The sequence below is a fragment of the Neolamprologus brichardi genome, chromosome 13 (genome assembly GCF_056152115.1).
Source record: "Neolamprologus brichardi isolate AB-2024 chromosome 13, ASM5615211v1, whole genome shotgun sequence".
Taxonomy (NCBI): Eukaryota; Metazoa; Chordata; class Actinopteri; order Cichliformes; family Cichlidae; genus Neolamprologus; species Neolamprologus brichardi.
The window spans coordinates 32,648,239-32,668,559 of record NC_142116.1 but is presented as its reverse complement, the minus strand read 5'-3'; the positions used below and the strand labels follow the sequence as shown (position 1 = coordinate 32,668,559).

The following is a 20,321-nucleotide window of genomic DNA, read 5'->3' as shown; positions in this document are numbered from 1 at the left end:
CCCCTGTTAAGTCTCCCTTGTCCTTCATGTGCTTCATGTTTGCGTTTCATTATGTTTCCCATTTTATTTTGAAAGAGGTCCTGTGTTCCTGCATTTTGTTCTACTCTTCCCCTGTGGCGTTGTTATGTTCATGTTGTGTCTACTGTGCCTTTCTGTTCCATGTTTCAGGTCCCTATGTTCTGTCTCCCCAGTCTGTTAAGTTTACATGTCTTGAGCTCCGTCAGTGTGTTTCCTGTTTTACTTTCACAGTCTGTCCTATGTTAATGTTTCTAGTTTTGCTTCCCTTGTCTCGTCCTGCCTAATTACTCCCAGCTGTGCTCTCCTCCTGTGGCTCATTCCCCCTCGTTATCCCTCAGTGTATTTAAGCCCCATGTTTCTCTTTGTCAGTGTTGCGTCCTCCCTCATAGCTGTGTGATTTTTCCCTGTGGCTCCTTGTGCTTTAGTTTTCCCAGTTTATTTTTGTATTGTTTTTTGTGTCCCACGCCAGCAATAAAGCTGTGTTTTTGAGTTTACTTTTTGTCTCTGCGAGTTTGCGTTTGGGTCCTACTCTTGCCTGCACACAGCCGTATTGTGACATTTACAAATTTAAGAAATAGCACAATATACACAAATCACTCAATAATGAATATCAATGATTGACGGAGGTGATTATAGATAAATATCAAGAAAGTTGAGAGCAACATTAGCGAGTAAGAAAAGAGCGTGTGCAAAAAGGTGTAACGATTACAGTGTTTACAGTCTATTACATGGAGGAGTTGTGCAGCGATATCCACGGCAGGCAGGATTTCCTGTTCAGTGGTGCATCATGGGTAATCTCAGTCCCCCACTGAGCGTGCTCCTGTGACTGGCCAGCACGTCATGGAGTGGGTGGGAGGTGTTGTCCAGCATCGTCTTTATCTTGGACAACATCCGCCTCTCAGACACCACCCTAAGAGAGTCCAGCTCCACCCCCACTACGTCACTGACATTACCCTATCGTAGGGTACTGTAGCTGTGATGATGTGCTATATAAATAAAAACTAAAAATTTAAATTGATCTGATTGAAAATCCAACCTGTCACCCACCCATGAGAGGAAAGTTTTTAGGATGTTATGAACAACACCAGGGCTGATGCTGCCACCAGCTGGAGCTACTGGAGTGCCCACAGTATCATCACGATGGGCTGAGAGGTTGTCCTCAAAGATATCTCTCTGCTGTACCCACATGGTCATGCCAAATGCCTCCTTCAGAAGTTTTATGGTCAGGTGTGTGTGTGTGTGTTACCTGTGTACTAAGTGGCTGTCCATTGCGTAGCCAGCGTACAGAGGGTCGAGGTTTTCCAGCAGCCACACAACTCCACTGAAGATCTGAGCTAATCTCCACCTCTGAGTCGGTCATCACCTGCAACCACTCTGGTTGAGCTGGACGAGAAGAAAGTCAAAACAAACACACGAGCTATAAAATGAACACGAGTGCATTAAAAATGAAAGGACACGTGCTTTGCTGCACAATGAAGAACCTTTAGTCACCTTGGACATTAATGCGTCCCTGGTACGTGTCCCTTCCTTCTGAGTTGTAGGCTTCACACTCGTAAATGCCCTCATCGTCAAAGGAGAGTTCAGGAAGGGTCAGGGTGGGACCCTCCACAGTGGGGCCTGCCTTGGATGGCATTAGACCATCCACCTTCCTCCACCGCACCTTTGGAACCGGACTTTAAGATGAGAAGCAAAGCGAGAGTTGAGAGATGGAAGTAAGAGGCCAATAAAATGCAGTGCAGAGATCAGAGAGTGATCATTGGGTTTGGACATCTATTACTACAGCTGAACAGCTGATCAGCATCACTCTATAATATAAGTAAAGAAGCATCACAGCAATTCCTGTGATGGACACTTACTTTCCATAAGCAAAGCACTCTAACTGGGTGGTGTGTCCAGCCAGGGCATAGGTATCTGCTAGGAAGCGCACTTTGATGGTTGGAGCTGACTTCCTGGGATTGGCTGGAATGAAAAAGCAAATCTTCTTAGATTATCACTTAATTCTGTGTCATAACCTCTTTTTAGTGTTGTAAAAATCCCAGTTCTTTCAGTGTAAATGAGACCCTTAGTGGAAGGCTTGGGCCAGTACTCCACGGGCTGACCAGCAGGGTGACTAATGAGAAAGTCAGCAGCTGTCTCTGAGTCGACTTTGCTTCAGCCTTTAGTAAACTGATAACAGGCTAATGCCACAACTTACAAGTGGGCGTTGCACTGGGCTGTCAGTGAACAACAACACCCTGTTATCCTCTGTTTGTAGAATAACTTATGCTCAACTACAGACAGCGGAGCAACTATACGCGAGGACGCTAAGACGAGTGATGCAGCTGTAGGTGTTTCATACCATCAGGGACTACCGTGAGCTGGTTGGCCTTGCTGAATGTGCTCTTTGTGCTAACTTCCATGTTGATCGTTGTGAAGCAGAAGTAGTTTGCTGTGTCATTAGGGTCAGCTTTGGCCAGGTACAGATTCCCAGTGACCTGTGACACAAACCAGCGCCCATCATCCTTCCTGATGAAGTTGGGAAACTCGTTGAGAAACCAGCGGTAAGACAGCGCTAGAGAAGAAGAGAATCGACGTCAACCACTTTAGTCATTTCATTCTGTCAGCGCTCAGATTTCACTATAAAGTCACAATCATAACAGTCACAATGTATCAGTGAGAGATTTCATATTTACTGTCATATTCTGCCCCTCTGACCCGTTAATCACCTGCTAGCTGCAGCACGACTCTTTTTTCTTAGTCAAGGAAAATGATGCAAAAGAAAAAACTAATGCTCCAGCCACACACAGGACTGTTCTGTGGCTCTCTAAGAATATATATAATAAATCATTTTCAAGAGCAATGAAGCAGAGAGGTACCTGGGTAATGTGGAGGAGGTTGGCAGGCCAAGAACGTTCCTTGACCTTCATTTATTGTTTGAGGACTTCTGCCATCTGGAGGGAAGTCATGGAGGTCTGAAGAACAAGCAGACAAATAAGTAATAAATGCTGAAAAAAACAGAAAAGTCCTAAAACCAGCGAGCTGTGATCTAGAAGCAGAGAAAGAATGTACACTGGTGTTTTTGTCTGGTGCCTTTTCTGCCATGTTTTTAAAAGCAGGCAAACAAGTAAAAGGACTGAAAGGACTTTATTACTTACAACCAAACTTGAGGTTGGCTGCTCTGCTAATGATGGTGCCACAGCGGTTGATAGCTAGACACTGGTAAGAGCCTGTATCCCGGATGGGGTCGGGGCTGCTTATCACCAGGGTACCAGCCACCAGGGAGTATCGGTCCAAATTCAGAGGAACCGCAGTCCCATTCACAAGCCACCTGCATGATGAATGGCAGGGAGATAATCATTTGATTCAGGCTTTTTTTTTATCCTGTAGTATAAAAAATTAAAAGTTTTATGGTAGTTTCATTTTAATGGAGTGAAAAGGAAACATTTGACTTCAAAGATCCAAACTGATTTGGATGTCACTGAGTTAAAGAACGTCCAGCTCTCACAGATCAGCTGTGTGCCCTGGAGCACAGTCACAGATATGGCTCGGCAGGTTTAGCTAACAACTGAGGTTGTTAAACCTGAGATGGTGCAACTCCGGCTTCCTGTTGCAGAAAAAAAGTTCAGTTCAACTCTGAGTCAGTCACTGGGTCTGTGATACTAACATACTCACGGCCAGCTTTTCTCAAACAAACCCTAAGTTTCTCTCTAACTCCTCCCATCCTGACTCTCCAATCCATGTCCTCACTCATAAAGGAGTGAAGTCCAGAAGGACTTGACCTTAGCAGCTAAAGAAGGGCAGGAGACTGACGCTGTCCAGTGTAGCGAGTGATTTATTCATTTTGTGACCAAACAATATTTACAAAAATTAATAAGAAACTCAACTCCATAGTTAACTCAGTCAAATAAACATAACTGAACTTAACTCAATGGAAATGAAGGTGAAAATGTAAACAGCTACACTGACCTGGTTCTTTTCTGCTTAAATGGTCCACTGAACCAAACAGTCTCACTCTATCCCATTAGGTAGGTAGGACAAACATTTCTGGACTCAGACATATTACAACAAATCAATTTCTCTATAAACACAGTCTAAAATCAGTTTTATTAAATTACAAAGGTTCTCCTCCTTCGTCACCTGGTCTCTTCCTGTGACCTCAGATTAACCAGGAAGCTATAAATGCAGTAAAACTACATTTCCTCCTTTTGTTCCTGGAACACTGGTTGGTAAGGTGAGTTCAAACTAAACCAATTAACAGTTGAAATGAAAAAAAAAACATGTTAACTTAACAAACCTGTCAGAATCGAAGATTTTACATGATATAATCTGTAAAAGTGGAAAACATAACCAAACTCATAGCAAATGCTTGCTAGTGATGGCCAAATGAAGCTTTCTGAAGCATTGAAGCACGTATTCATTACTCGAAGCTTTTCAACACAGTCCTCTCTGGTGACATCTGGTGGCCAAAGATATGAAGAGCAGCTTGAATCCACAAAATAAAACCAACTGCTTCATTATGACTGCTCACGCTACAGAGTGGAGTTCTGTTTGACACTGGGCCACCGCTGTGTTGCTTTGAACATGTTTATTGATCACAATAATTTATTAAATAAACAAAGTTCCCTTGTTCAAACATGCACCATGATGTGGTCTTTCTTTACTTCTGACTTCTTGATGTTGGTAAATACAATAAGTGAAAAATACATTATGGAGTATGCTTCTGCTGTGAGGTCCTGCCTCCATACTTATGCAGTTAATCACTGGACAGGTATGTTTATAAATAATATTATATTAGGCCAATTTTCTTAGACATATTTTTAGTAGATTGATTGTGAACTGGAAAGAGATCATGCATATGTACTTGCAAATTAAAAACATGATCCATTTAAGGAAACCCTTTTTCATTTTTATTTAAAGAGAATTTGTTCCTTCGTGCGATGAGATAATTTGTCCTTTGAAGAAAATCCTCTCACACAGAAGAGAGGAGGCTGTAGAGATGCAGGTGTACGGTCTTCCTGGGTCCCACAGACTATCAGCCAGAAAACATTTTAGGATTATTTTTAAAATAAAATATATTTTATTACATTAAATAAAAAGAGTCAAATGGATGTGTTTCTAAAGTTATTTAATGATATTTATATTATGAAAAGCAGATTTTTGACATGTTAAGTTTATAAACACGCACTAAACAAAAGCAAACAACAAGAACACAAAGCTGGAAAACCAAAATTGACCAAAACCAACTCAAAATACTCCCACATGACAGAACCTCCTCTCTTCCTCGCTGGCTCCATATCTGTCAATACAATAATCAGTGGTTCGCTGTCTCTCACCATCAAAACACTCCACAAATTCGCTTCCCTATAAACCACTGAATCAGTTACGTTCTAAATGAAGCTTCGGACGCCACTGATCACGTGACTCTGGCCAAACGAATCAAGTCTCCACACAGTTCTTTTTGACACACAGCGTCAGCTTCAAGCGGGTCACCACTAATGTTTGCCTATTACAGAATACATATGAGATATGGCTAAATCACAACAAGAATGTTAACTACGAATATAGACAAGTGGTGTTCTCACCCACTTGGTCACAGGCAGCTTTACATTAGTTGGCTATTTTGTGATTTTCCAGTCGCTCAGTTATCAATATAAAAGGACAGAAACACAAAAATGTATCTAACGACTGGATCTTGGAGAAAATGTAAATATTAGAGTCAAAATGAGGACTTAACACTTGAAAACATATTAAAAGTATTAAAACTAATAACTGAAATTCAGAGTCTGAGTCTGGCCTCAGCCAATCCACCCAAAGATATCATAGGTTCTGTAAGAGATCGGCTTCTGTGTCCAAGTCTATTTGCACGGTAGGATGAATCCAATGAGGAACACATTTCAAACCACAGATTCAGCACGATCAGTCAGTCCTGACACTTGTGTAACCCATATTTAAGGATGGCTTGGATAAAATGTACCAAAACATAAAAAAGACTATTAATCTATAGTGAATGAGCCATAGGTTCAGCAGGGAAAGAGTTAAGAGTTCTGAAGTAAACGTGGGTTGCTCTTAGCCAATGAGCTGCTGCAACGTGGTGCAGTGCCCCGCACGCCATGTCCGGCTGAGAGAGCGCAGGTTTGTCCTCCTCTCTCACGAATACCCCATGACTACGCTAGCGAGGAAAAAGAGATTCAATGAAACGAGGGAAAAATTGATATAAACGGAAGAGTTAGCACTTGCTGCTTATGAAAAATTGTTTTATTGCATGTGTACTGGTAAGACGAGTAACTAGTTCCTTTTACATTGTTAGGTCGGGAGTTAGACAACGCCATTTCATCGTTCCTGCGCCATCTCGTGCTCCTGCGCCATTCGTTTTTCAGATCAGTGAGCATTTTAATTGTTTATTGTTTATCTGCACTTTTCATGAGTTCATTGTAAGCAAAATGTTCTAGTATTTATTAGGAAATTGTTTACAATGTTTTGCGAAAAATTTTATTTTACTTATTGAAAAAAAAGCATTTGAAACTGTTGCACAGATTGTGTGTTTATTTTCAATTTGTAACATGGGTAACATTACAAATAGTACATCTTAAGTGATAGCAAGTTGTGATCTGTGATTATATGGGAACTTAATATGTCCTATGACACTGTCGTTGACAGGTCAGATTTTTTCCTTTGTGTCTTCCTTTTGATGCATTGCAACGGATCCTGTAATCGATGGCGAGCCAATCCCGTTGACGGACCAATTGACTTTGTTCTGTGCTGCACAGCAGAGTGTGATAGGCCAGCTGCAACAAAAAAACACACCACGCCACTTTGAACTTACTGTTCCCCTTCTTCACACACATCTCCTTGGACTTACAGACGGTTTATTTTAAGGACTTTTTACGGACTCTATACATCCCCACGAACAGGAAGAGAAGTGGGTGTGGGCGGTTGGATCTATTTTTCCAACTCAATGGTTGTTGCAATCAGCTAACAAAGTCTGTGAAGTTGCAGATGAACGTTGCTATTTGGATTTTGGTACTATTGGTGCTATTTGAACTTGAACTCTGATTATACACTTAGAAGGGTGCTCCCAGGTAAGGTTTTTTTTAAGTGATTACTGTGATTGTACCACAGGGTCACTGAAGAAAAATACTGGTACCAAAAAGGGATACTATCATTTGAAAAGTTTTTGTATGTTTGTTATTAATTTTCATTCTTTTATTTTCTGAATGAGTAAAAATACACAAGCCAGCGGTTTTCAAAACTCACAGTTGCCTGAGTCTCATTCAGTTTGCCTCTCCTGTACGTAGCCGAACCTACTGGTCCAAAGCAGTGAGCTCTTTTGCATCAAATGTGGGTGAAGTACAGTTCAGTCCAAACTGAAGGCCTATTAAAAGGTGTCTCACTACCAATGCACACAATAAACAGCTCGTGATGGGTAAAACCAATGAGCTCTCACAAGGTCTCTGCAACTTAATTGTTGCAAAACATACTGATGGCAGTGGTTAGTCCACAAGTGGAAAGAACATCATTTTGACATAAACTGGCCATGACCAGGTGCTCCCTGCAAAAAGAAGAGTGAAAAGAATTTTTACAAGGGTTGTCCCAGAGCCAAAGACAACCTGTGGAGAGCTACAGGAATCAGCAGGTACAACTGTTTCAAAGAAAACAATAAGTAATGCACTTAAGTGCCAAATGCACACTCACCACTCCAGACAACATTGCTGAAATAAAAAGCATGTTGAAGTGTGTTTAAAGTTTGCTGAACAACATTTAGACAAGCCTGTGAAATGTTGGTTGACTAGAGTCTGGTTAGATGATTCTGGTTTTGAATGCAATAATATGAACCATGTTTGGAGGTCACAAGGCACTGCATGGACATCTGTGGCTTGATTTCTTTACACGTGTGGACTGGATGTGTTGTTACTGATATCTGATGAGAATTTCATATCAAAAGCATTTTTAGAAATATATTTACTTAGACAATTGGTGACGTGTTCAGTACTTATTTTCCCCACTGTACAAATTCACCAGGGCATCAAAAGATTATTCGCCCCATTCTAAACCAAAATAAGACAGCAATTTAATATAGGAATCAAAGTAAGTACCCTAAAACAAACTTTGAAGACCAACTCATTTTATAAAATGTGGGCTCCACAGGGAATGAGTGTGTAAGACTCACCTATAAGCAGCAGCTGGATTTGCTCTGGCCTGACAGCTCAGGGTCACTTTGCCTTCAGTCAGGCCTTCAGGGTAAATTAAACTGCTCGGCTGTTCTTCAAACACTGGCCCGCTGTCATGACCTGCCACACACACATCTCCACCTGGAACCAAAATAACAATGATAACATTACGTATATATGTATATATATATGTATGTATGTATATATATATATATATATATATATATATATATATATGTGTGTGTGTATATATATATATATATGTGTGTGTGTGTGTATATATATATATATATGTGTGTGTGTATATATATATATATATGTGTGTGTGTATATATATATATATATATGTGGTGGGGCGTGGTCTGTGGTGCCCTGCGGACGCACCTGCACGGCATCCGCAATCACGCCCGCCGTGTTAAAACACGGGGACTCAAGGGTTGGTGTGGGGTTGTGGTGGTGTAATGCAAATATCAAATAAAGATGGCTCAAAACATGGATCTGTGGTCCCGTCGTGCCTTAATTCCACCACAACCCCACACCAACCCTTGAGTCCCCGTGTTTTAACATGGCGGGCGTGATTGCAGATGCGTCCGCACGGCACCGCAGACCACGCCCCACCACAATATATATATCACGTGATCAGTGAGATGCTTGGCTACAAGTTGAACAGCCACAAGGGGCAGTACCCTCCATGGAGAAGGAGGCTAGAGGCTAAGATCAAGGTAGCACGGAGGGAGGTTAGCCAACTATCGGAGTTGCAGAAAGGCACGATGAGGAAGGTGCCTAAGAAGTACTGGAAACTGTCCATACCTGAGGCCTTGGAAACTGCCAACCAACGACTCACAGCCTTGGCCAGCCGCTTGATTAGGTACACCAGAGAGATAGAAGGCAGGAGAATAAACCAGCTGTTCTCCACGGAACCAGCCAAGGTGTACTCTCAGTGGCAGGGGAACAATAAGAGAACAGCACCACCAAGGCTGGAGGCAGAACAATACTGGAAGAGCATATGGGAGATGGACGCAACCCATAACGGCAATGCTCAGTGGCTAGTGGATCTGAGGGCAGACCACAGCGACCTCCCCGAACAGGGTCCAGTAACCATCACAGTGGCAGATATCCCAGAAAGGGTCTCCAGTATGAAGAGTTGGACAGCACCAGGGCCCGACATGGTTCACGCCTACTGGCTGAAGAAGCTGACTGCACTCCACGAGCACCTGGCAGCACAATTGAACCAACTGCTAGTTGACAAGAGACACCCGGAATGGTTAACCGAAGGCCGGACAGTCTTGATCCTCAAGGACCCCCAGAAGGGACCAGTCCCCTCCAACTACCGACCAATAACCTGCCTCAGTACTACATGGAAGCTCCTGTCAGGCATCATATTGGCTAAGATGAACAGGCACATGGGTCAATACATGAGCGGGGCACAGAAAGGGATGGGCAAGAATACCAGAGGCGCAAAACACCAGCTACTGGCAGACCAAGCAGTCAGCTGAGACTGCAAGACCAGACTGACCAACCTGTGCACTGCCTGGATTGATTACAAGAAGGCCTATGACTCAATGCCCACAGCTGGATCCTGGAATGCCCAGAACTATATAAGATCAACAGGACTCTGAGAGCCTTCATCAGGAACTCAATGGGGATGTGGCGTACAACACTAGAGGCCAACTCCAAGCCCATAGCACAAGTCACCATCAAGTGCGGGATCTACCAAGGAGATGCTCTGTCCCCACTGCTGTTCTGCATAGGCCTGAACCCCCTCAGTGAGATAATTGACAAGACTGGCTACGGATACCGACTACGGAACGGAGCAGTTGTCAGCCACCTCCTGTACATGGATGACATCAAGCTGTATGCCAAGAGTGAACGAGACATCGATTCACTGATCCACACTACCAGGCTATACAGCAATGACATTGGAATGTCGTTTGGGCTGGAGAAGTGTAGTCGGATGATAACAAAGAGAGGGAAGGTAGTCAGAACTGAGGGGATTGAACTACCAGAAGGCAACATTGCAGACATAGAGAACAGTTACAAGTACCTGGGGATCCCACAGGCGAATGGGAACCATAAAGAGGCTGCTAGGAAAGCTGCAACCACCAAGTACCTGCAGAGGGTCAGGCAAGTCCTGAGGAGTCAGCTGAACGGTAAGAACAAGATCCGGGCCATCAACACGTACGCCCTGCCCGTGATCAGGTACCCTGCTGGGGTAATAGGCTGGCCAAAGGAGGAGATAGAAGCCACTGACATCAAGACAAGAAAGCTCCTTACCATGCATGGAGGGTTTCACCCCAAGTCCAGCACCCTGAGGCTGTACGCTAAGCGGAAGGAAGGGGGTCGGGGACTGGTGAGTGTCAGCACCACAATCCAGGATGAGACAAGAAACATCCACAAATACATCACGAAGATGGCCCAAACTGACAGCGTGCTCAGTGAATACCTCAGGCAGCAGAAACCCAAGAAAGAAGAGGGAGACAAGGAACCATCATGGAAGGACAGGCCCCTGCACGGTATGTACCACCGGCAGATAGAGGAGGTGGCTGATATCCAGAAACCCTACCAGTGGCTGGACAAAGCTGGACTGAAAGACAGCACAGAGGAACTAATCATGGCAGCACAGGAACAAGCTCTAAGCACAAGATCCATTGAGGCTGGGGTCCATCACACCAGGCAAGACCCCAGGTGCAGGCTGTGTAAAGATGCCCCAGAGACAATCCAGCACATAACAGTAGGGTGCAAGATGCTAGCAGGCAGGGCATACATGGAACGCCATAACCAAGTGGCCGGCATAGTGTACAGGAACATCTGTGCCGAGTATAACCTGGAAGTCCCGAGGTCAAAATGGGAAATGCCCCCAAGGGTGGTGGAGAATGACCGAGCTAAGATCCTGTGGGACTTCCAGATACAGACGGACAAAATGGTGGTGGCTAACCAACCGGACATAGTGGTGGTAGACAAACAGAAGAAGACGGCTGTAGTGATCGATGTAGCGGTTCCGAATGACAGCAACATCAGGAAGAAGGAACACGAGAAGCGGTGGTAACAGTGGTAATCGGAGCACTAGGTGCGCTGACTCCCAAGCTAGGCGAGTGGCTCCAGCAGATCCCGGGAACAACATCGGAGATCTCTGTCCAGAAGAGGGCAGTCCTAGGAACAACTAAGATACTGCAGGACCCTCAAGCTCCCAGCCTCTGGTAGAGGACCCAAGCTTGAAGGATTGACCGCCCACAGGGGCGAGTGGGGAATTTTTTATTTTTTTTTATATGTATTTCTGTGCTCACAAATGATAAAATCTCTAATAAAAGATTTTTTTTTTGTGTGCGTGTATTTAATTAGGAAATAGTAAGTGGAACCCCCCAAAAGACGTTTCTGTTACCGAGACTCGAAAAAATATTTATAATCTTGAAAAGTGGAACTTACCAACAGCAGTCATCAGGGCCACTGAGCTGAGGGTCAGGAGACAGACCAAGAGCCACATTTGGACCATAAACAGATCTGAAGCAGAAGGAAAACCATTCAGACAGGACATGTAGGTATGCAATTTATGCTAAAAAGATAACAAGACTGCTTTAATGAAAGCACCAACAGGAAATTCCATCCAGAGACAGAAAACCATTCAGGTCTCTTTACGGTCACAAATTAACCTCACAAGTTCACCTTTGGACTGTCAAAGGATGTCTTAATACCTTGCGGAGATACGATGCAGGCACACAGAGAAATTGAAAACTTTACAGATAAAAGACATAAAATAATACCTGTGGTTGCCAATTCTACCTGTTAGCCTACCAGTAGATGCACCAATGGCATCCATTTCAAAATCCTAGGTGACAAGGTAAAACTTGAAGTCTGATCTTAAGGATCAAACATAGATCAGATGAGACTAGACCGTACACTCCATTCATATAAGCCAAGCACACTGAAAGACCAACATTGTTTTCATGGCCGTGCATGGCCGTGCATGGGGACCTGTAGTGTTGGATTATTTTTCAGGAGCTGGGTTTGAACCCTTAGTTCCAGCGAAGGGAACTCTTAAAGCTTCAGCATACTAATACATTTTGTACAATGTTATGGTCCCAACTTTGTGGGAACAGTTTGGGGATAGCTCTTTCTTCTTCCAACATGACTGCGCATCATTGCACAAAGCAAGGTCCATAAAGACACAGATGTGTGAGTTTGGTGTTAAAGAACCCTGACCTGACCACAACCTGATAGTGAAACTTTGGTCTCCTTGTCCAACATTAGTGTCTAACCACACAAACACAGTTGTGAAAAAATCAGAAATTCCAATAAATATACTCCAAACATTGTGTAACGCCTTTCTAGAAGGTTTGAAGATGTTATAGCTGCAAAGGGTGGGCCAACATCACATTAAAGCCTATGGAATGGAAATGGGACATTACTTGAGTTGATGTTTTATGGTCTTAACCTCACAATACAAAGCAGCTTGACACAACTGTTGTTGTGGGCTGGTGATATATAAACACAACTGAATTGAATACACGTGTGAAGGCAGATGAGAAAATGCTGCTTCTTCTAACCAGGTAGTAGGGCTGCTCGATTATGGCAAAAATGATACTCACGATTATTTTCACTGAGATCTCGACTATTTGACAATATTTATTTAACAATAACAATGTATTGAATAATGACTTTAAAGATTGTCAAAAAATAATATAAAATAGTGTGCAAATACTGATAACAGTGCAAATGTTTGCAATATAAAACATAAATGAAAAATGTAAACATCTATGTTTAGTGAACTTTGCAGTGTTGCTCCGTTCAACCAACGGCAGTCACTCTCCTCTCCAAATAACTTATGCTTAGCTTTCCGAGCTTCCCTCGGGTCCTCTTAATCAGCGGTCCCCAACCCCCGGGCCTCAGACCAGTACCGGTCTGTGAGTCGTTTGGTACCGGGTCGCGAGAGTTGAGGCTCAGGTGTGAAATGTTTAGTTTTCAGGGTTTTTATCGGTTTTCAGCGTTATTTTGTTATCGTTTTTATCGTTAACTCGGTTTTCCTGGGTCTTTTCACGTGTGTTATGAATAAATCTTCTTTTTTTCGGTACCGGTACTAGTTTTATTTTGTTGTATTCATCCGCGACACCTTAAAGGCCGGTCCATGAAAATATTGTCGGGCATAAACCGGTCCGTGGCGCAAAAAAGGTTGGAGACCGCTGCTCTTAATTGTTGTGACACGTGTTCGAAATGCAGAGGTGCGCTCGATTTGCCACACGGAGCAGCGCGAGAGTGAAGCACGAGGGAGGGGCTAATAATCGGCTCAGTCATTTTTAATGATCGTTGAAAGCCCAGATCATAATCGTGATTAAAATTCGATTAATTGAGCAGCCCTATCAGGTACCGTTGTTTAACTTGGTTTGGCAAAGAACAGAAACTTCAGTCTCCCAGGTAACAGCCCTGTGTTTGATTCCTTCATCCAACACTAAGACAACATTCACTTCAATAAGGAGAACTCATTAGGAGCACTTGACTGATAGTCACTTGATACATTTTTGGTTGATATTGGACTAATCTTCAGTTTTCTGGGTCAGGGAAGGAGATTCTCGTTCAAGTTATGACAGTACATGGCCGATTCCATTGATCGAACTGTTAAGGACTTTGGATTAAAGTTGCCCTTTTGAAAAAAATATGTGGGGATTCTTTTGCAGCTCAAATTTCTGTGAGTTTAACTGTGTTTTGTCCTCAGATCATGTCTTATGCATGTGTATCCCAAAAAGAAATAGTAAAAACTTACTCATGAAAGTGGCCACTTTCTCATTACCTTCATATATCGTTTTAGTAAGTATCCAAAACATACAAGTTTCATTTATATAATTTTTCAAGGGATCTTATATCTGTTTTCACTCTTGTATGCTTTTCATACAAGTTTCACACCAGACAGATACAAACTTTATAAGATGTATATCTTTTCCATATGGCATGGATTTGTCCTGAGGTTGACCTTCACAAGAGCCCACACTATGAAATTACTGTCTACGTCTCTGTGCAACACGTTCTCACTCCCAAAGCGTCACATTTTAGGCTAGGTGACAAATCGTCAACATATTAAGTTTTCGGCTACCCACCACGTTCCTAAATAACGACCTCGGAAAAATGAGGAAATATGAGAACCGTATGGACTCAATCTACACATGTTCGCTCTTTTTCTTCAAATCGCTTAGAAACACGCTATTTAACATCATTAAAGTCCTGGTTAAGATCAGGAAAAAGGTTATGGTTAGGGTTAGGGATAAGGTTAGGTTTAGGGCTGGAATAAAGGGCTGGAATGTCGATTACCGCGGGAGTGTCATTGCACTGGATTTCGGCCATAACCCGCCGCGTACCATAAGAACGCCGAAGGTCTCCTTTCGCGTTCCTCAGGAACGCCACGGGACGTGACAAAACGTCGGCATGTTACGCCTCGGGAGTGAGAACGGGCTGCTCTGTGTGTATCCCTTTGCTTTGGGAATGGCACATCACAACCAGAACAAAAAGGTAATTTTTTATTAATTTCTTTTGATATGTTAGACTTAGAAAAACAGCCCAAGGGTCTAAATGAAAGCTGCTTTCAGTGAGTATCAAGAGACTTGTCTTCAGCTTGTAACAAGCAGCTGATTTCACAATTACGGATCAAGATCTTTCTTAGATTGTTAGGAGATTATCTCGTTATGGTGTCCATTAAACCTTTCCATTTTCTGGACCATCTGGCATAGTGTGTTTTTATCTTAGTTTTATCAGTGAGGAAGAAACAAGTGCTGCAACTGCACATCAGAGTGATGAACTGTTGCTCCCATCAATGTGGGTAAGGCAACACATGATGTGATGTCAAATTCAGCTGGCGACACAAGCAATGCGCTGAGCTTAATGGAACTGTTACAAGACCAAACAATTTGAAGTCCATCGTTCTATAGTCAGCAGGATTATTCATCAGTGTCAAAAACTCAAGACAGCTTCCCGTCAGCAGTCCCAGGAGTGGATGTCCCAGCAAATGTATACCACGGTCATGCTGTGCATTGCTCAGAAACACTACAAAATCCAAACAACACATCTTAGCCAACTAAGACTCTACAGTTGCCATGTTAAATTTTAAACCTAAGAATAAAAAAATACTAAACAAGTATAGGTTGTTTGGAAAGGTTTGCAGGAGGGAGCAGCTTATCTCCAAAAGTAAAATGGCAGCATGGCATAGGTTTGAAAAGTTGCATCTGAACAAACCACTATACTGGCACAATGTCCTTGGAACAGATGAGCCCAAATTGCCAAAATGGCAATAGTGCAGAGTGCCATGTTTAGTCCCACCTTTCTGGTGGGGAAGGAGCTCGACCCAGTGCGTGAGTTAATGAGAAATACTGACTAAATTTAGTTGGGCTGACCTCAAAGCACAGCTCAGGTTCTAGAGCCAGTATCATGGTGAGGGGCTGTTTCTGTCTCGAGTGAGAGGTGAGAGGCAGCAAGCAGGGGTAGGTACCATAGTATCCTCTCTAGGGCTGGGTATCGTCACTGATTTCTAGAATCGATTCGATTCACAAGGTCCCGAATCGATTCGATCCATGATTCGATTCGATTCAATTCGATTTTGAATCAGTCTGAAATATTATTATATGAACCATAATATATATAAAATTATGATAATTCACCTTGTATATGTGTATCGTCCCAGCTGACCCTGCATTTACGGACTTCCTAAAATCCACAAGGAAGCTGTCCCACTCAGACCCATAGTCAGTAGCATAAACTCAGCCACTTATAACATTGCAAAACACCTTGCTACCATCCTTGCTCCTCTCGTGGGGAACACCCCACACCACATCAAGAACTCCACCAACTTCACTGACAAGGTCCAGAAACTTACCCTGGATCCAGATGAAACCATGGTGTCCTTTGATGTAGTCTCTCTCTTCACTTGCATACCCACCACGGAGGCCGTGGAGACTGTCAGAAAACGACTACAAGAAGACAACTCCTTGGAGGACAGGACCAACTTCACACCCGATCAGATTTGCACACTGTTAGACCTCTGCCTCACCACAACATACTTCAAATACAACGAAGGCTATTACAGACAAAACCATGGCTGTGCCATGGGCTCCCCCGTGTCACCTATTGTAGCCAACCTTTACATGGAGGAAGTGGAAAGGAAGGCTCTTGGCTCTTTCAAAGGAAGAGTACCCAGCCACTGGTACAGATATGTAGACGACACCTGGGTCAAAATCAAGACACAAGAAGTGGAATCCTTCACTGCGCACATCAACGCTGTGGATAAAAACATCAAGTTCACCAGGGAAGACACAAAGGACGACTGTTTGCCTTTCCTGGACTGCGCTGTGCACATTGAAGAGAATGGCAACCTCAACATCGAAGTTTACCGGAAGCCCACACACACGGACCAGTACCTCCTGTTTGACTCCCATCACCCTCTGGAACACAAACTTGGAGTAATTAGGACCCTACACCACCGGGCAGAACATGTTCCCTCTAAGCCTGAAGGAAAAAGAAGGAACACACACATGTAAAGGAAGCACTCAAAACGTGCGGCTATCCTAAATGGGCATTCATAAAGTCAGCAAAGAGGCACAGAAAAGAAGATCAGACACCAGCGAGGGAGGATAAGAAGGACAGACGCAACAACATTGTCATCCCCTATGTAGCCGGTGTATCAGAGAAACTCAGGAGGGTTTTCTCCAAGCATGACATCCCGGTGTACTTCAGACCCAGCAACACACTCAGACACAAACTGGTTCACATGAAAGACAAAACTCCAAAACACAGACTTAACAATGTGGTGTTTGCTGTACAGTGCAGCGAGGAATGCCCAGAACTCTACATCGGAGAGACCAAACAGCCACTTCACAAGCGCATGGCACAACACAGAAGAGCGACCTCCACAGGACAAGACTCAGCTGTCCATCTGCATCTAAAGGTCAAAGGTCACTCTTTGAGGATGCCAATGTTCACATTTTGGACAGAGAGGACAGATGGTTTGAAAGAGGAGTGAAAGAAGTCATCTATGTCCACTGTGAGCGACCATCTTTGAACAGAGGCGGTGGTTTACGACACCAACTCTCTGCCATCTATAATCCAGTTTTGAGATCCCTCCCCAGACGCCTTAAGGCCCACTCACATCCTGGACCATCTGACCTCAGGAAATCACATGATAAGGTGGGGCCAGGTTTCACAATGAACCCACCCGAAACTCTGGCTGATTGGGACCCACACCCAGTTTCACACCTTGGCTCATGTGATTAGAGGATCATCAGGGGGTCCTTTTGTCCCTCTGTGGGGGGACACTCCCACTAGGTTTAAATCTGGGACTCTCCACCATTTGACCTTAGAACTGAAGAAGCTTCTCGGATGAGAGGTGAAACGTCTTCAAGCAACTTAAAGAAGTCCAGACTAGGGATGGGTATTATTTAGGTTTTATCCGATACCGGTGCCAAACCGGTACTTTTGAAACGGTGCCGGTGCTTAAAGAACGGAGAACACAAACTTTGTCCAAAAACCTCTCATGTTTAGCTGTTTTTTTGTAAAAAGATAACAATGTTAGCCTTTTCTGCAGCTATGGGGCATATATGGTATCACTCTTGGCTGGAAGCAGTGCTTAAACAATGGAAAAAACACAAACTTTGTCCAAAAACCTCTCATGTTTAACTGTTTCCCACTTTTTCTTTGGTCATTTCAGCCTTTTTGGCCAGGGTGAAGGGAGTACCTGCCATCAAACAAGCTTTAATATTTATATTAATGAATGTAACAGCAACTGAGATAGTATTTTATATCATTTCACTTTTAATCTGAAAAATTAATGAAATGAATGAATGAATGAATGAAAACCTTAAAATGAATATGGTCTACCCCTTGCCCCCCTTTAGACTCACCCTGTCTGTGTCCATGTAAAATAGGACCGCTGCCCTCAGCCTTCAGTAAGCTGTATATTTGAACCATTCTGGTCTCAGACTGAGTTAACGCTTCCTCTGCATATTTTAAACAGCTTCTGGAGGCTTACTGCAGATTGTTGGCTGTGTAAAACAAATGGTGGTGAATGTAGCAGCTACAAAGTTCACTTTTCTTCACGTCAGAGTTTGTCGATCAGGTGCTTTGATTTTTGTAAAGTTTTAATGGTGATCACAAGAACTGTGCTGCTGTTTTGGAGGCTAGAAACGTATTTTCTTTCACTCAGCCTGAGCTCACCATCGCAGTGACAGCTCCGCCTCTTTGCGCTTTACGGTGTGTAACAGATACTGGTTCCAAGAGTGCAAAGCTGCAAAAGTGAGTGAGCTATCTGGAGCGAGTACAAACTGATATTAATCTTTAATGGGGCTGTCAAAATTGAGAGCAAACAAAAAAACTGCTGTACAATCCGCCATCTTAGTTGAATTGGTCACATGACTGCATCATATGACCAAAATGCGTCAAACAAAAGCCCCCGTTTTTCACAGTCCACACTGCGATGCAAACATGGTGTTTTCAAATGTATCCACTTTGGAGAGTGTTTTCAAAACAGTTTTCCTTGACCAAAAATGGCCAAAACGGAGAGAAAAAGACGTATTAGTGTGGACATTAGTCGCAAATGTGGGTGAAACGCTCATGTTCGCATTTGCATTGTTAAAATTGCACGCTACAGAGCCGTGCACTACAGAAGCATCGAAGTAAAAAAGTTGTGTAGAGAATATTTTAAAATCCAATTATTCAAAGTATGAATGATTGCAGCTTCAATTAACATTTACACAATCTGTCCAACATTGCTTATCATGTTAATGTCATGAGTGATTGCATAAATATCAGTCGCAATGAATCGTGGGACACATTTTTTTCTCCCTCGCTTTTCCTAAAAGATGGTCCAGTTTATTCTATGCTACAGGAAGCAATGAATGAAGCACAGTGGGGTGGCTGTAGCTCAGGAGGTAGAGCAGCTCACCTACTGATCGGAAGGTTGGTGGTTCGACCCCTGGCTTCTCCTTCCTCAACAAGATTGGCTACGGGAATGTACAGTGTCGTGTCATGTTTAATGTCATTACAAGAATGTGGCGGCACTGTTTTCTGCCTTGTTGAGTGATGAAAGTATTGGATGAGTGATTACAGCAGATGATGGCTGTATGGCCTTAATTCTAGTGTTGTGTTATGGAGGTTATTTTCAAATAAAAAATGTAGGTATTGAGGAGACCTTATGTCTCCAACAATTACAGGTTAGACGCACCCTATTCTACAAATATCATTACTAACTTTAGCGTCTAAATTGTGTTATTCGTCACAATCTCATTATGACAGCATTACATGAGAACCCACTTGTTTACCTGATGATCTTTCCATATAGTTTAATTATACAGTCCATCTCCTCAGCACTCAGTCAAGAGGCCTCCAGATGAGTGAGGGGAGCTTTAGAGGAGGAGTCAATATGCACATCAGTATATACACTATCTCATAAGAGTGAGTAACCTTTATGTAACCTTTATTTAATGTATCCTTTCAAGGGACATCACTGAAGATGTGACACTTTGGTCCAATGTAAAGTAGTCAGTGTGCAGCTTGTATACTGTAAATTTGATGTCCCCTCAAAATAACTCAACATACAGCCATTAATGTCTAAACCACTGGCAACAAAAGTCAGTACACCCCTGAGTGAAAATGCCCAAATTGTGCCCAGTTAGCCATTTTCCCTCCCTGGTGTCATGTGACACGTCAGTGTTACAAGGTCTCAAGTGTGAGTGAGGAGCAGGTGTGTTAGTGTTACTGCTCTCACGCTCTCATACTGGTCATAGATGTCTAACATGGCACATCATGGCAAAGACGTCTGAAAAAAAGAATTGTTACATAAAGATGGCCTCCACCCTGACAATGAGCTGCAGCACGGTGGCCAAGACCATACAGCAGTTTAACAGGTTCCACTCAGAACAAACCTCGCCATCATCCACCAAAGAAGCTGAGTGCTCAGCGTCATATCCAGAGGTTGTCTTTTACAAATAGATGTATGTTTGCTGCTGGCACTGGGGAGCTACAGTTAGTTGAGGGAACCATGAATGCCAACATGTACTGTGACATACTGAAGCCGAGCGTGATCCCCTCCTTTCAGAAACAGGACAGTATTCCAGCATGATAACAACCCCAAACACACCTCCATAAAGACCAGTGCCTTGCTAACCTGAGGGTAAAAGTACTTGACTGGCC

At 43.2% G+C, this 20,321-nt stretch overlaps 1 protein-coding gene across 2 annotated transcripts in view; it reads right to left on the bottom strand.

Annotated features, from left to right (window-relative positions):
• The window catches only part of cntn2 (contactin 2), a 53,279-nt gene that overhangs the window by 24,621 nt on the left and 8,337 nt on the right, over nucleotides 1-20,321 (bottom strand). For both annotated transcript variants that reach the window (XM_087850464.1, XM_087850465.1), the window contains exons 2-9: nucleotides 11,589-11,663; nucleotides 8,165-8,306; nucleotides 3,153-3,325; nucleotides 2,874-2,969; nucleotides 2,357-2,569; nucleotides 1,875-1,977; nucleotides 1,510-1,691; nucleotides 1,265-1,401 (exon numbers count right to left, since the gene is read on the bottom strand). In XM_087850464.1, coding sequence (XP_087706590.1) covers nucleotides 1,265-1,401; nucleotides 1,510-1,691; nucleotides 1,875-1,977; nucleotides 2,357-2,569; nucleotides 2,874-2,969; nucleotides 3,153-3,325; nucleotides 8,165-8,306; nucleotides 11,589-11,655 — 1,113 coding nt within the window. In that variant the 5' untranslated portion in view covers nucleotides 11,656-11,663. The remainder of the gene's footprint in view (nucleotides 1-1,264; nucleotides 1,402-1,509; nucleotides 1,692-1,874; nucleotides 1,978-2,356; nucleotides 2,570-2,873; nucleotides 2,970-3,152; nucleotides 3,326-8,164; nucleotides 8,307-11,588; nucleotides 11,664-20,321) is intronic.